Source organism: Falco peregrinus, chromosome 3, assembly GCF_023634155.1.
Source record: "Falco peregrinus isolate bFalPer1 chromosome 3, bFalPer1.pri, whole genome shotgun sequence".
Classification (NCBI taxonomy): domain Eukaryota; kingdom Metazoa; phylum Chordata; class Aves; order Falconiformes; family Falconidae; genus Falco; species Falco peregrinus.
Genome location: NC_073723.1, coordinates 103,669,741 through 103,685,032, shown reverse-complemented (window position 1 = coordinate 103,685,032; position 15,292 = coordinate 103,669,741). Strand labels below are relative to the sequence as shown.

The following is a 15,292-nucleotide window of genomic DNA, read 5'->3' as shown; positions in this document are numbered from 1 at the left end:
AATAGACATGTAAATGCATACAAAGCTCCTTTCAAGACGGGCAGAAGGATGGGTTTGTATTTCAAGCACAGTATGAGTAGGAGTGAGATCTGTGTTTCTAATCCTACGCCTAATCTTACCTCCTAAGTTTTATGGTGATCTAGGCAAGCTGATAAATCTGTGTACTTACTTTCTTTCCTCATAGGGTAGAGGGCAGTGAGAGGCTAGGTTTGAAGTCAGTGTTCTTCATTAACCTTGTCGTATCCTGAGGGGAGGGTGCAAATTTTCTGTATGATAATATAATTTATTATTTCCCACATGGCTGGTCTTCAGTTTAAACCTTTTTGTTCTTTAATTTCTATCCTCCCTCTGAATGTTTCTGCAAAATAATCCAAAATAGTTAGAAAGTGAATAGAATAGAATATTTCAGTGGAAGGGAGGTTGCTCTTAAATTAGTGTTAAATGTGGTATTTCTCCCCCAGTCACATTAGTATATGTTTACCAGTTCGTTTTGAATTATGTTGGGGTTGCTTTTGTTATTCTCATGCATAAGGTTCCTTAAATAATAACTAGTTCAGAAGGAATCTACTTTAAAACATCCTCAAGAAGTAAGGAGCAGTCTCATTCTGACAAGCTTGTTCTGTATTCTGTAGCCTGTTTTGTGGTGTTACTGGGTTAAAATACACACCAACAGTAACTCAGAACATAGACATAAAGTTGTTCAGTCAAGATCTTGTACTTTCATTTATAGGGTAACTATCATAGCATGAAAATATACAGTCTCCCCAGACACTTTCCACTAATGCTTGATTATTTCTGGTAGGTTCTATATAAAGAACTTACTAGGAAAACTCACATAATCTGATTTTTTCTCTCAGTTACTTCTCAGTTGTGGGATTTCTCCCCCTCCCCTTTTTTAGTCTTGTGAAGTGAAAGTAAGTTGAAAGTGGCAGAGCCCATCTTTGGCTGCTGCTGCCTTCTCTGCCTTTGTTCTGGATACATAAACTTTATCCTTCAACTACGTGTACTGGTTGAAGGCAGGGTAAGTCCTCTTTGTATATCCAGCTGTTCTATTATTTTTAAACTTTGACTGGGTAGCCTGTTTTTAACTGGTCTGAATTGGAAAAAACCCTAACCAACCTCCAAACAAGAAAACAACATTAAAACCCAACTTTATTTTAAAACCTCCAATGGTAGGACAGTTTTCTCTCCTGTGTATGAATATTTTGAAAGCTATGTGAAGGAGTCTCTGGATGAAATCGGCAGACTTGAACAATACCTCCTTTTATCCTTTATTTAACACCACTTTGATTGCATCCTGGCTGCTTTAATGCAGATCTCCTGTTACCATTGCTGTGGTAATAACAGCTCTCCTTACTCTTAGCCCACTGTTAAATTGGTGTCTTCACAGCCCTGTGTGTGCTGTGTGGTTGGCTCGGTACAGAAAGGCTGGAGGCTCCGTGGTAGTTTCTGTTGTTGTTGAAGGGGTTGTGCTGTTTCTGGGGCATGATGGTGCTGCCAGGCTGGAGAGCTGAGTGGTGACAAGCAGAATGTGCACATGCCGTGTATCGACTCGAGAGCCCAGAGCAGGCTGCAGCGAGGTTCTCACAGATACGGCAGCTAAAACCACCTTGTCACTCGAGAAAACGTCAGCAGGCCAGAGCAGTCTCTTAATGTTCCTGTGGAGACAGACACCCTATGAAGAGCCCTCTTTTTCTTTCCCCAAATAAGCCTTCCACCTCTCTCCAACAAAGATTCAGTGTCAGTTATGCTGAAGACATTGTGACAGATGTCAAGCACACTGAATGTATGAACTATTCTGAAAACCAGTGCACAGTGTTCGCTAAAAACAGACTCTTAGATATCTCTTACTATAGTACAGCCCAGGCTCCGTAAGTAGAACATGGGCTCTTGTATTTTTTTGTGAAGATGATTTCCTCTGGTCATTCATCCAGACTTGTCTTCCTTCCAGTTGCCAGTTGCCTTAACCTGCCTTGTAACGTGTATCTTATTATAGCACGCTGATCCCTTGAAGAGCTCTGGTTTTGGCACTGGAAAGCACTCGTGTAATATATGGTTTTCAACTGGCAGAGGAGGGCTAGAGGGAAAAAAAATTAGCATGCAGAATGGTTGCAGATGGGGTCTGCTCCATCCTTGATATGATTGGCTTGACCTCAGGCTTTTTGAAACTCTTTTAGAACAGCATTTTCCATGGGAGGCAAGGCAACTGTATTGTCTTAGCTGATTATACGTACATATCCGCAGGCTCAGTGTTGCTGAGGTAACAGCTTGTTTTCTCTGATCACGAAGAGTATATAAGTAAGAGTTAAGCTGTCCGTTTCACTGGTTTTAAGCCTCCATTTTTTCATGCTGTGGGTTCTGCATTGTGACTGCTCTGGGCCTTCCTACTGCTTGACCCTATCTTAACATCCTGGGGTGGGAGCCTTACAGAAAGCACGGAGACTAAAATTTCTGGCATGTTTTGTTTTGGCTATTATTGTTTTATAAGCAAAATATACTAACTGACTAAACTGTGACTAGAAGACCCACTGTTGCATTTAATCATACAAGTCTGTTTGTCTTTCCTTCTTCCTCCCCTCAACTGTTTTTTACGTAGCTGCAGATAGTAAGGATGAAGAAATCAAAGCACCTCCCAAGAGATCCTATCTGGGTATGTACTGTACAAACCCATTCTGCATGAAGTTGTCCTCTCAACTATGTATTTTGTGCTTTGCTACCTTTTGTAACCATTTTTAGAAATGATTGCATGGTCATTTCCATACAGAATGCTTGCGTTGCCTTACATACTAAAACCTGGTGCGTGATTTTTTTTCCTCTTAATTTTCCCCTCCCCAGTTTTAACTTTCATAGAGGAAAAGATGCTTTCAGCTCTATTTCAGAAACCAGTTTTCTGAAGACAGTTGAATTCACCGCATTGGTGTCTCAATGATACCTTCCTTTTTCTTTTCCCAAGCTAGACAAGCAAATACATGATACAGGGATCCATCTCTTCAGACTCATATTTCTCCTCTTCCAGCTGTGATTCTGCAGGAAACTATGAAAAATACAGGAGTATCTTTCAGCACTGTGTTCAGAATGCTAGATAAAAAATTTCCCACAACACTTGATACTCAAGCAAAATGCCTGCATCCTTGTGAAATTTTCTGTCTTGTTTCCCTGTCTTTCATTAGAACAGCCTCAAAATTGTTACTTGGGCATTAGTAACATTTAAGGTGAGAGCTTCAATCTTCAGTTTCAGAGTTGGAGTTTATGTTCTTTAGTTTGCCTAAGGAAGAGGAAATACTAGGTGCAAACCAGCTTTGCAGTATTTTCAATTCTTAATAGTTTGGGAAGACAGTTTTACCCAAGTAATGGCACTTCTGTTTTAATTAGTTGGGGCATTGCATTAAGGAAGTTATACTGACTAGAGATACAGAAGTTCCCTAGAGTCAACTTCTAGGCTGTTTTTGATTGAACTGATTTGGAATTCCACATTGATACTGGCTATGCTGTCTTGCAATTCTTGAGTTAGTAAGGGGTCAACTGAAAAAATACAGGGTAAAGAATAATATTACTGGTGCAGAAGCAGAGTCTCTATTTGTCAACAGACACAGTTAATTAAACTGGAGTTAGCTCTGAGAAACACTACCAAAGAGTTAATATTAACCTGAATGCTTTCTTGAAGCCATAAGACCATTCCTGCTAAGGTTAAATAGACTCTCTTTTAATGATTCATCTGTGTCTCCCCTGTCCAGATGTAGGGGCAAAATGCATGCTCTGAGAAATTTACCTTTTTTTTGGTCTGATACCAGTATTTTGCAAAGCACCTTTTCCTTTTGTGTTTTCAAAACATTTTTTTCCGGACTTGGTATCAAACTGTTTTGGTTTTCTGTTTGTCTTTAATTGTAGTTTGTAGTCATTCTCACTGGCTTGCAACACTAACCAATGGAATTTGTTGTTATGGAAATAAGCTTTAAGAAGTGGTGTCTTCCTTGTGCCTGTGTTTCTGTTGTCTTTTACTAGTATTCACCAATGCTTTATTTACAGTGTCAGCGCTAGAAACAGCTGTCTGTGCTCCTAGTTATGAGTGGATTATTTAAAAATGCATCAAGTGGTTAAACAGAAATAAATAACTTAATGTGACCTTGTATTTATTTTAGTGTTTTTTTCCTTGTCATTTGTTGGTTAAAAAGGAATTTGTTTGGTAAGTTTCATAGCTTAAAAATTTGGTTTGTAGAAAAAAGCACCATAACTCTTAATCCAACTTATTTAAGTTTGAAACTTTTGGTTAATAAACTTGAAGTTTACTTTGGAATTGTTTAGCAAAATGGGATGAATCGAATTGCCACTAGGAAAGAGGATACTCTTATGCTATTGCTCAGATGAAGACTGGGGTGGGTGAGTCTGTTGAAATGTGATAATTCGTACTGGTGTAAACAAACTAGAAATGTTTTGAGGTGTTTGTGTATATAACGTAGCTATAGAAGTATGTCCTGGCGGTTTAAAGAGTGGGCTGCCTGGTGCTTTGTCACAGTGTAACTCATACCTCAGTTTGCAGAGGACTTAACTGAGTTGCATCCTGCAGTGCTGTGTTCTGCTGCAGCGCTGGGGAAGCTGCTTGAAGTTAGGTAAGGGGAGTATTTGACATGCCTCACAATGTCTTTTTAATAAGTTTTGATCTTTTTCATCTCCCCTATTCATTTTAGTGGTGTAAAAAATGTTCTTCGATGTATTTTTAGGCTTCAGAAACCATTTGTATTACTTTCTGGTTACATAGTAAGCACTCTGTGTATTGTGTTCATAATTGAAGATTGACTACCCATAAACACTGTTTTGTTGTGGAACTGTTGAACTGTTAATCTGAAAGTGTGCTGGCCTACCAATGAATTTCAGGTGAACTTGGTAGATAAATACTGAGGCATGTGTTTGGTGCCTGCCTTTGAATAGGAACTGAGCTCCTGCTGTGCTCCCTGGGGTTGCTTTTAAGTATATTTTATTGTCAGTAATCCAACAAACCACTTAATGGCACTGTTTTTCCACTTATTATCTGAAAAAGCCTTTATCTGGCACATGACTGTGACTTCTGAGCAGTCAGTGCTGAGGGGAGTTGGGGGTGTGGGGGAAGGTTGCTGTGGCTCCACTGCCCTAAGTAAAATAAATAGAATTTACAGTATGGTGGGCCTCAGAGTGTAGGGTTTCTTAATTTCACACAAATAAAATTATTTCCCTCTTTTTCTAGGCAAAGGAAGGACTAGAAAGCATTAAGGAGCTCCAGTTCTGAAGGAACAATGCTTTATTCCCTTTGTTTTCTAATGCAAGTGTCTAGTTCTACCTAATGCCTGCTAGCATTTGATGGCTACTGCTGAGGCTGAGCAAAGCCGCGGTTGAGTGATGTTTGCTATTTTGTTTTGGTTTTCCTGATGATGTGTTTTGGAACAGATCTAGATAAATGCCTTAATTTGTTGCACTAAAAGAGAAGTTTCCTCTCTATATATATTGAGCCCTGTGAGTGTTGGAGATTGTTGGGGCAGAAGTAACAGCACACTAAAGGAGGCATTGCTCCAAAGAGGCTGTGTATCTTTTGAAGTTGTTTCCAGTGGTCTTATTGGTGTGGCAGGCAAGTCTCAAACTGGATGTGGCTTGTTTGATTTTTTCCAGGTAGATGTTTAAACATTTTGAAGGACAATTCTGATGGATCACAAGGGTTTTTCTTCCTTCTCTGAAGGCTTGCAAACCTCTGTTGGTTTTAAAACTGGCCATATTACCGAACCTTGCTTTTAGCTCAAACAAAAAGTTATCCAAGTAATGTTAAGTTTTAAAACAGTAGTAGTGAACGACAAAAACTTAATTCACCAAATGTGCATTGAAAAAAATATTTAAAACTAGTTCTTTTTTAGGTGGGAAAAAATGTGAAATGTCTGTGTAGTTAACTGCACAGTTAGTATCTGCATAATAATGAAGAGAGAATAGTGAAGTGGATTAAGCAGGTGCAGTCATCTGCTACATGGTTTCCACTGGCAGCCTGACAGCCGGGTAAATAACTTGAACTTTCGCCTCTTTTTTTTGTCTGCACTCTTTACTTAACTCAGGGCATCGGCTGGCTCATGATAAATTAGGTGTTGGCATACTCCAGAACAGCAGTAATACATTACATGTGCCACGGAGGACGTAAAGGATTTATTGGGCTCTCGGCTCTGTCTGTTCAGTGTTGGGTCTGTGTGGGTGTGCAGGGGCGTGCAGGCGTGCACTGTGGTTTCCCATGGGTGCTCTGGCAGCAGCACGCACGGTGCACTCCTCTGTCCGGGTGCCGGCATCCTGAGCCGAGCTGAGGACAGAGCCGAGGGACGGTTCCCTTGGGCGGCTGTGGGCAGCACTTGGGTTTCATTGGAAGCGTGTGATTTCTACGCCATGCTCTCCAGTAGCCGAGTTCTCTGTACAGCTGCTGCGCAGTCAGACACCTAGCGAAAGCACAGTTGTTGCTGGGATGCGGCTGCCACCACCTCTGTGTGTAACTGCACACGCACGTGAAAGCGTTTAGACCCCTCCTTGCCAGGATTAGATGTATGTTTGTTAGGCTAATTTCGGAGTGCTTTTGTTGAGCTTCTGGGGAGGGTGTGCAGAAGAGGGATTGTAACAGCAACCCTGTGTGAAATTGGGATGCCAAAGAGATTTTGTTTCTTGTTCATTAATGGAGTTCTGGTTGTTGAGGAATTCAGGTCTACATTGCTTAAGGAAATGGCACCTGGCTGCATTGGCACTTTGGTTGTAGTTCTGTGTATGGTGGGAACAGTTATGTCCCCTCATCTTTCTCTGCGTCAGTATTTAGGCCTTTTCAGAACAGAAAAGAAAATGGAGATTCTAAGGATGAGGTAGCAATTTTCAGTTTGTTATATGGGAAATACTTAAGATGAAAACTGTAGAATCTCTGGGGTTTTTTTTGGATACCTAATTTTGTTTTCTTCTTAGTTGATGTTACAGATGAAACAAATAGAAGTCTGGAAAATAATCTGTTTATCTAGGTATGGGTCTGTGCTGGAGGTCTTAAGTTTTCAGGCATTTCAGAATAGTTCAGTCCAAATAGAGCACCTACTAATTTTTTTTAAGGACCTTACAAATCTTTTGCATCCTGAACAGATAACTTTTTTTTAAAACTACAGATGCAGGCAGGCAGAGGGAATAGTTTCATTAAAAAGGTGGTTGTTTTATTTTCATGGGGAATTCATGTTTCCTGAACCATTGCAAAACCAACACTAAAATACTTTTCTTTCAGAAAGCTTGAAAAAAATGGTTTTGTGTCAGTGTTTTCTGGGGCCAGTGTAATGTTTCTCTGTAGATACTCTCTTTCAAGATTGAGTTCCATTTAGTGTAAATCTTCAGCTCCTCAGGCTAATAGGCCTTGAGTGAGAAGTTGTACTGCGGCCTTTTCTGTCCTGTTGAAGCGTTGGAAGTTATCCAGTAGGAGGGCATACCTTTTTGCAGTTTATCTGGTGCTATTCAGAAGTTATGAAAGGAAAGAATAAGTTTATCTACTTAAATTTTATATTCCAGAGGGACATTTTCCTTTTAGAAAAGACAGCTGGGAAGGGAGAAACCCAAATATTAGGTTATGATTGCTGAGGTCTCTCTGCAGCTGTGATCCCTGTCTCTGGTAGGCTGCAGTTTCCTTAACATGAGGCCCCCAGAAATGCAGGTGTGCCCCCCACCCCCGGTGAGGCGGTGGGGTAAGGCCAGTATGTTTGCTGTGTGCGTGTGTGCTTGTTACAGGGTGGAACGCGGAGCTCTGTGAAAGCACATTCCTGGCCACGGAGCGATACTGTCTTTCGTTCCCTGATTGCCCTGTGCCGGAGGCAGCTGTGCCACGTGGCTGCGAGGTGCAGCAAGGAGGGGAGGGGGAGCCTGTCCATAGACTTAGAGGCTGTGATGAGGGACCCAGGTGGGCAAGTTGCTCTGGAAATGCATGGCATGTAGCAGGTTTAGATGTGAGAGGCAAGCGATGAGATGCGTGGGAATAAAGGTGATGGATCACCAGCAGTTTCTTTTCATGGGAGGCGTGGATGAACTTGGCAATAGGAGGGGAAGGGGCTGAAATACCTGCATGAGTGATACATAAAGTATGAGGCAACAGCTTCCAAGTCTTAAGCAGGTTTCAGATGCGTCGCTCTATTCATGAACTGCAGACATAATATCAGTAGTTGTAGTAAAGTGACAGGGAGGAGCACACCTGTTGCTGTGTTGCAGGCTTGCCCTGGTGGGCAGCTCAGCCCACGCAGCCGCTCGCTCACTCCCCTGCCGTGGAATGAGAGGAGAATCAGAAGGGTAAAAGTAAGAAAACTCATGGGCTGAGTGAGGTAGACAGTTTAATAGGTGAAGCAAAAGCTGTGTGTACAGGCAAAGCAAAATAAGGGGTGCATTACTTCCCATCAGTAAGCAAATGTTCAGCCATTTCCAGGAAAGCAGGGCTCCATCATGGGTAGCAGTTACTTGGGAAGCGACAAACTCCATCACTCCAAACACCCCCTTTCCTCCTCCTGAGCATGCTGCTTACACTTCTTGTGATCACTTGATGAATGTGTGAGCCGGCACAGGCAGGGAAACAAAAGACATCTGTATTCCTAAAACAGGGAGCTGAGAAGATGATGTTACCTATGCTCACTAGTGATCAGGCCTGGGAACCTGGAAGACAGTGTTCTGGTTTTGGGGCTACCACACTTTGGAAATACTGTTTAGCTTCCTTTTTAAGATTTCAGCTTACAGGCAGTAGGGAAAACAGCCAGCCAGAGGCCTGTAAAAACTCTGCTGAGTCAGAATGGTTTCAGCAAGACGTTTATTTGGGGGTAGAGCAGTATGTTCAGACTGGAGTTATGGGTGTTCCAACCCCTCCTTTTGCAGCAGCCTTGCTACTGCTTTTGAATGGCTTCAGCGAGAAAAGGGAAGCAGGCCATGCATTTAGTTCTAACGCAGTTTACAGTGCTTGTGTTTATAATTTCAAATGGTCAGCCAGGTTGAACGTAGGATGTGATGGCCCGTGCCTGTTCTGGCACCCTGCCTGCCTCACGGAGGATGGGGATGGTGGGTTAGGCGGTGCAAGAGGCTCCTGCAGCACGGGGACCTTGCCTTTGCCATGCGGTGTGACACACGTGGCAGTTGTCCAAAAGGTGGGAGCCAGTTGACACACACAGCTGAGGTATTTGTTACAGATTTGTTAAAAGCTGGGGGCTAGGTAGTATTCCACAAAGCAAGCCCAGAACTCAGAAGAATAATAATGACACAGTCTAGTTATACATACGTGTTTTCCAAAGTCTACCTAAAGGGTACATTGGTAATTAGTTATGCTTGGTAGTTTTCTATTGGTCTATGAATATCTTGCTTATATTTAAACTTACAGTGTATTTTTATTTATTGCGCATGTCCGGAGGGAGGTGGAGGGGTGAGTCTTTTTTAGTCCTGAACAGAGTTGGTGGTCGTGCTCTCCCCCTGCCGCCTTTGCCTTCACTAGTTAGTCTCATTCTGCTGACTTCTTGTCTTTGTTGCAATTAACTGGCTGTTGACATTTCTGGGGTAGGAGGTTCCCCTTATCAGGCTTGTAGTTCTCCTTCAAGACAGTCATTAATACAAGTTACAGATACATGACTAACCTAACTTCACTAGAAGTGAATCATTTTGTGTTGACAGCAGTAAGATAATGGGGGTTGAATGCATAGCCTAGCCATCACAGCGGCGGGGGGAGCGGGGATGGAGGAGTGCAGCTGTTGTTCTAAGCCTCTTTTTATTGAAAAGAAAAAGGTGGGCAGGGAACAGAAAAAAAATCCGTATTTGCTATCAGGAAATTCTAGTTTTATCTTAAACTGAGGGAAAACTGTCCTTTAACACTGGAAGAAGAGAGAGGTGGTGAAGGTGGTTCTGCAGCGTGGCATGAGCAGTGACACCAAGGGGCATGGCAGGCCGGGCTCAGCCCTGGGCTTCAGCACTGAGCTGCTGGGTCGGCGCTGGGCTGGCTGCTGGTGCCCCTGCCCGGCCCTTCGGCGGGGGTGAGCCCGCCGTGTCACCCAGCTGGAGGCGGGTAGGAAGGAGGTGACTGTTGGAAGAACTGCTGGTGGCAGGCTGGCACGACTGTCGCTTGGTGGTGTAGGGGGGAAATAGACGAGGGAGTAAAATGTGGATTTTGCTTGTGCTGTACAGCGTACCTGGGGCGGGGACTGCTCGCAGCAGCGCGTAGCCACACGAGGGTGCCCTTGGCTTTCCGAGCTGCCTGCCGGGCCGTCGGCTGGAACCCGCGAGAGGCTGCCGAGCTTGCTCCCGCGGCTGAGTGGGTAACTGTAAAAATAGCAAATAAACAGAGATTTTGAAAAAATCTTTTCCTCCGTGGTGAGAGAAAGAACAGCTGGGTGCTTTGATAACATCGGCAACGAACATTTAGACATTCCAAATAACCGATTTGTCTGCCCATCCTGTGGGTCGGGGAACATGTATACAGCAAAGCTGCTGCTTTGCTTTGGTAGATGCGAGAAGCTTTTGCAGTTGCCTGCTTCTCGCGCATGTCACGTGCCGTTGTATACTTGGTCACATCTAGATCTGAACGGTGAGATTTGTTCTTTAAACAAGGTCACAGAATAATTTGGCTTGGAAGGGGTGGCTGAGGTTATTTGGTCCAGCTCTACTTGGAGCAGGTCCAGTCAGATGAGGTTGCTCAGGGCCCTGGCCGGGTGAGTTTTATCTCCAAAGATGGAGATTGCACCACCTCTCTGGCATCTGTGCCAATGTCTGACCATCTTCATGATGATAAAGTTTTTCTTCCATGTAATTGGAATTTCCCTTGCTGTAACTCATTTCTGTTACCTCCTGTCCTGCCACCATTTGCCTTCAAGAAGAGCCTGCCTCCATCTTCTCTACGTTCTCCCTTTAGATAGCTGTAGGCAGCAAGAAGCCTTCTCTTAAAGCTGGACAAACTTGGTTCTCTTGCCTTCTCATGTACACCATGTACCTCAGTTTTTAAATAACCTCTGTGGCCCCACCAGTGGGCTCATTCCAGTAGGTCAATGTCTGTCTTGTACTTGGGAGCCCAAACCCGAACATGTTACTCCTCATACCATCTTGTGGACATTGAATAGAGAGGAATAAACACTTCCATCTGCTGGCCACATGCTTACTCGTGCTCAAATAGTCTGCCAGGCTGCCCTCCGCTCATCTGTCTGCACAGCTGCTCTCTAGTGGTTCAGCCCCCTGCACCTCTACTGTGGTGTGTGGTTACCCCTTCCCAGCTGTGCAACAGCCCTGCATTTCATGGTATTCCTGTTGGCCCACGTCTCCAGGCTAAGATCCCTTTCAATAGCAGTGCTGTCCCTCAGTTTATCACACACTCACCCTAGTCTGGTATTGTTCATGAACTTACCATCATCCAGGTTGCTAATAAAAGATGTTGAAGAGTGTTGGCCTTAGTGTGGATCACTGTGCTGCCTTGTAACTGGTCATAAATTGTATGCTTTTTCTTTGAAAGGAAAAATGCTTTGCTCCTGATGATCCGGCCAATTTTCTACCCTTTTTATTGTCCGCTTATCAGTTGATATTTTACTAATAAAGATACTGTAGGAGACTGCCAACAGCCTTGCTAAAGGCACCGTAAACAATATCCACTGCTCTCCTCTTGTCCTTTGAGCTAGTAATCTCATAACAGAAGGCAGTCAGGTCAGTCAGGTGCAGTTTGCCTTTGGTAAATCCATGCTGGTTGTTACTAGTCACCTTCTTGTCCTTCATGTGCTTTGAAATTACTTCCATGAGGACTTCTTCCATAACTGTCCCAGGGATGAGGTTAAGCTGACTGGCTTGTAGTTCCCCTGATCCTCCTCCTTGAAGACAGGTGTGATTTTATTTTTTTTTTTTTCTCTCCCATTCCCAGTCATAGAGAACCTCTCCCAATCACCATGACCTTTCAGAGATGATAAAGCAGCCTTGCAAAGACATCAGCCTGTACCCTCAAGACCCTCAGGTGCTTCCCGTCTGTGTCCTGTGACTTGCATAAATCCATCAATTTAGAGGTTCCCAAACTCATACCTTCCTGTTCTGTGGCTGCTGCTTCACTCCCTCAGCTTTGCTAGTAGAGCTCAGAAACTGCAGAGGGCAGACACTACCAGTGAAAGCACATTAAGGCATTATTAATGCAAGAAGTCAATAGGTAAGTTTAAAGCCATGGTGACAATGAGTTGACTAGCTTTGATTATGATATCATGCTTTGCTGCTTGTCTGATGTCTTTCAATTTCTGTAAGCAAAACAGGTGAGAAATTTTTTTGTAGATTTTCTAGATGATGGCTAAGTTGCCAGTTTAGTGCAAAAGGTATAATTAATGAAACATTTAAAGAGTAACTCAGTTCCACAGACATCATAAGAAACTTTCAAGCTGAGGTGGTTTTGGTTGTTAGTACAGATGCAGTGATAGCTCATTTTTTTTTTTTTCCCCCTAACTGGTTTGTAACACTGGATGACATGGTGCATGCTTAAAGAAGTGCTGTGGTCCAGCACTGCCTGCTCAGATGTAATGGATTGTCTAGACAGCTTGCTAGGGAAAAAATTTCTGGCTGCAGCACATTTTTAGGATCTTGTTATAGATCCTGGCACATCCCCATTTTCTAGGTTTCATGTATTCTTAAAGAATGTTACCTTTGCATTTGTGTAAGTGGTGTAGAATCAACAGTTCAACACACGAACACATCATTAGTGTCAAAGTATCAAGAGTTATGTCCTGTGCAGGAGGTGGGGGCAGAGGCTGCCCTCAGCTTCTGCTGCTGGCTCTTGTATGCGGACTCCTATGAAAGGCAGACGCTGCTCATTTCGTATGTTGAGGCCCTGCAGGCATCGTTTGCTCAGGGCTTTTGTTTCTGTTTACAGTTTGTCTTAGTCCGTTGGAAATGTGCCCACTGAGATACCATACCCACTGTAGTATACTGAGTGGGAGGAATGGACCATGAGGTGACCCAACGTCTAATGCTGGGTGCCAGCTCTCACTTGGTCCCGATTAAAATGGTGTTTACAAGGGGCTGGTGTGACAGTAAGATGTCTGAGCTGACATAATATGTTCTACAAACTATATGTGAAGGTGATGCTCAAGGTACAACCTGATTGTTGCACTCAGCCTGATTTATTTTTTTCACTACATTTTATGTCCTATGTGTTTTATTAGCCTTCTTTAAAGTGCACTGGGAATATGAAGTTAATAGCTTCTACTAGCTAGAAATAGGGAACATGTTTAATGTCTAAGTTTCTGAAGCTTTCATGAATAATGACATGTTAACAAGATGTTTCCTTATGCTGGATATTGAAAGGCACTTATCACTGAAGCAGCAGTGCTTTGCCATTTTCATTGATGTACCAAGGGAAAACAAAATAAACCCCTATCTATTTAGACACAAATGTCATGCTTTTAACCTGTAATGTGCTATGCTGACCATCCTTGACTGAAAACAATTAGGAATAGTTTTATTTTACTGAAAGATTCCCACCTTCCCCCAGCTCCCACTCCTGCTTTGCAAGCAGTGATGCACCAAAGATACATTTATTGGAAAAGGGTTTTCAAGCCCTAGATGGACACCTCAAGTGAGAAAGAAGAAAGGTCTTTGCTACACTCCAGTTAGCTGGTCTACCTGGGCTGTTCACTTTTGGGAGATGACGCAGGAAATTCCATTTTATGTCCCAGCTGTGAATCGGGAAGACTGAGCAGTGGAACCTAGGTGGTCACTACCTGTGTCCCATGGGCACGCTAAGTGAGGGTGAATCAGGGCCGGGGGGGGGGGGGGAGGTGTAGGTGCTCCTGCTTTCCTGCATGTTCTTGATCCCCTCTTGCCCTCACAAAAAGGATGCCTGCAGTTGGCTCTGTTTTGCCTTTGCCCCCGTTTAGCTTGTTTAGCTCTCCCCCGAATGCTTTTAGCCTTGTAAAGGCTGCAGCTGAAACAGCCCGGCCATACAGGCTGTAAGGCAGCGCTGTGGCCCTGGCGTGGGCTGTGAGAGGTGGAGATGGAGGTTCCTCCTGCACAGGTAATTCCGAGTGTATCCTCTGAGCAAAGCCACTCTGAGGGTCCCCTGGGAAGCCAGGCTGCAGGCAGGAGCGGGACCGGTGGGAGCTTGAGGCAGGCACGCTAGCCCTGAGGCTTCTCTGATACTTGTGTTCCCTGTCTTTGGGATTGTCTGAAAGAGTGTGATTTTATCCTGACTTGGCATGGAGAAACATCTGGAATCTCGGTGTTTCCCATAAAAGAGAAAGGCCTCCAGTCTGGCTCTGCCCCTGCCTCCGAGTTGCCCGCAGAAGCCAGAGGCAGGCAAGGGGCCTGTGTCCCATCCCGGCCGCAGGCTGGTGGGCTGGGCTCCCATCTCCCAAGCCTGGTGAGATGAGGACTACCCTCTGTGGTGCTGGGATCAGCACTGCATCATGGAAAACTTCCCACTGCCTTACTAAGTTTTACTTAGTAATTTGCTTTTGGGACAGTAAGTTCATGGTTGCCTTTATTTATGTTTATTTTTTTGAGTAATTTCTTATGAATTTGCAAGCCCAAGGCATGCTGAAGAACAAAAACCAAACCAAACACCCTCTGGGGTGAATGCCAAATTGTCACTCCTGATGTTTGGCAGTTAATAATAGGTGCCCAAAGAACAACTTACAAATGCTGAAGAGAAAAAATCTGTTCGTGAATTATTCATTCAGGTGGGGAGATGGGCATTGTTGGGAACAATGACATAGATCTTCTTGGGATTTAGCCTGGAGGTGGTTTGATGGGAATGCTGCCATAGCACAGACTTGGCCTATGTATAGTAGTTAACAACTAAACCCCCCTCCTTTGTTGTACCTCTAACAATAGGAGACATTTGTTTCTTCTGAACTTTGTATTAAAAGTAACTTTTTTCCTGTACCGATACTCTGTCTCATCTTACTGAGATGACAGTCACATTTCAAAAATAGGCAGCTTCTCTTCCCTGACCCCCTTGATTATTTTTTTTTACTGTTGCATGCACCCTAAATAGATTATTTCCAAACAGATGATTACATTAGGTATTGGGACAAATTATTTAGACATTTAGCGGTGTGACAGTGCAGAACGTTCAGCAGCACTGGCTTACAGTCATGTTCCAGATTGCAGCCTGGGCTGCTGGAGGGTTGTGCAGGACATTGCATCGAGGAAGAGACAGAATTAAGGCAGAAGGATTTTTTTGCAAGCCATATTGTTCCTGAATTCACTTCAGAGTCGTCCCACAAACAGTTGTTCCTGCTTTAAGGCCCAAGCCATCTCTCTTTGATTTCCAGAGACTTCAGTTCATTGAAGCTGTGGTGAG

General features: G+C 43.7%; 1 protein-coding gene across 3 annotated transcripts in view; it reads left to right on the top strand.

The window, feature by feature from the left end:
• SLC66A2 (solute carrier family 66 member 2) overlaps positions 1 to 15,292 on the top strand; it is a 65,738-nt gene that overhangs the window by 11,840 nt on the left and 38,606 nt on the right. For 2 of the 3 annotated variants that reach the window (XR_008746463.1, XM_055799590.1), the window contains one exon: positions 2,597 to 2,650. The exons of the other annotated variant lie outside the window; for it this stretch is intronic. Coding sequence is in view for 1 of the 2 variants with exons in the window: in XM_055799590.1 (XP_055655565.1) it covers positions 2,597 to 2,650 (54 nt within the window). In the remaining variant the exon portion in view is untranslated. The remainder of the gene's footprint in view (positions 1 to 2,596; positions 2,651 to 15,292) is intronic. 3 annotated transcript variants of the gene reach the window in all.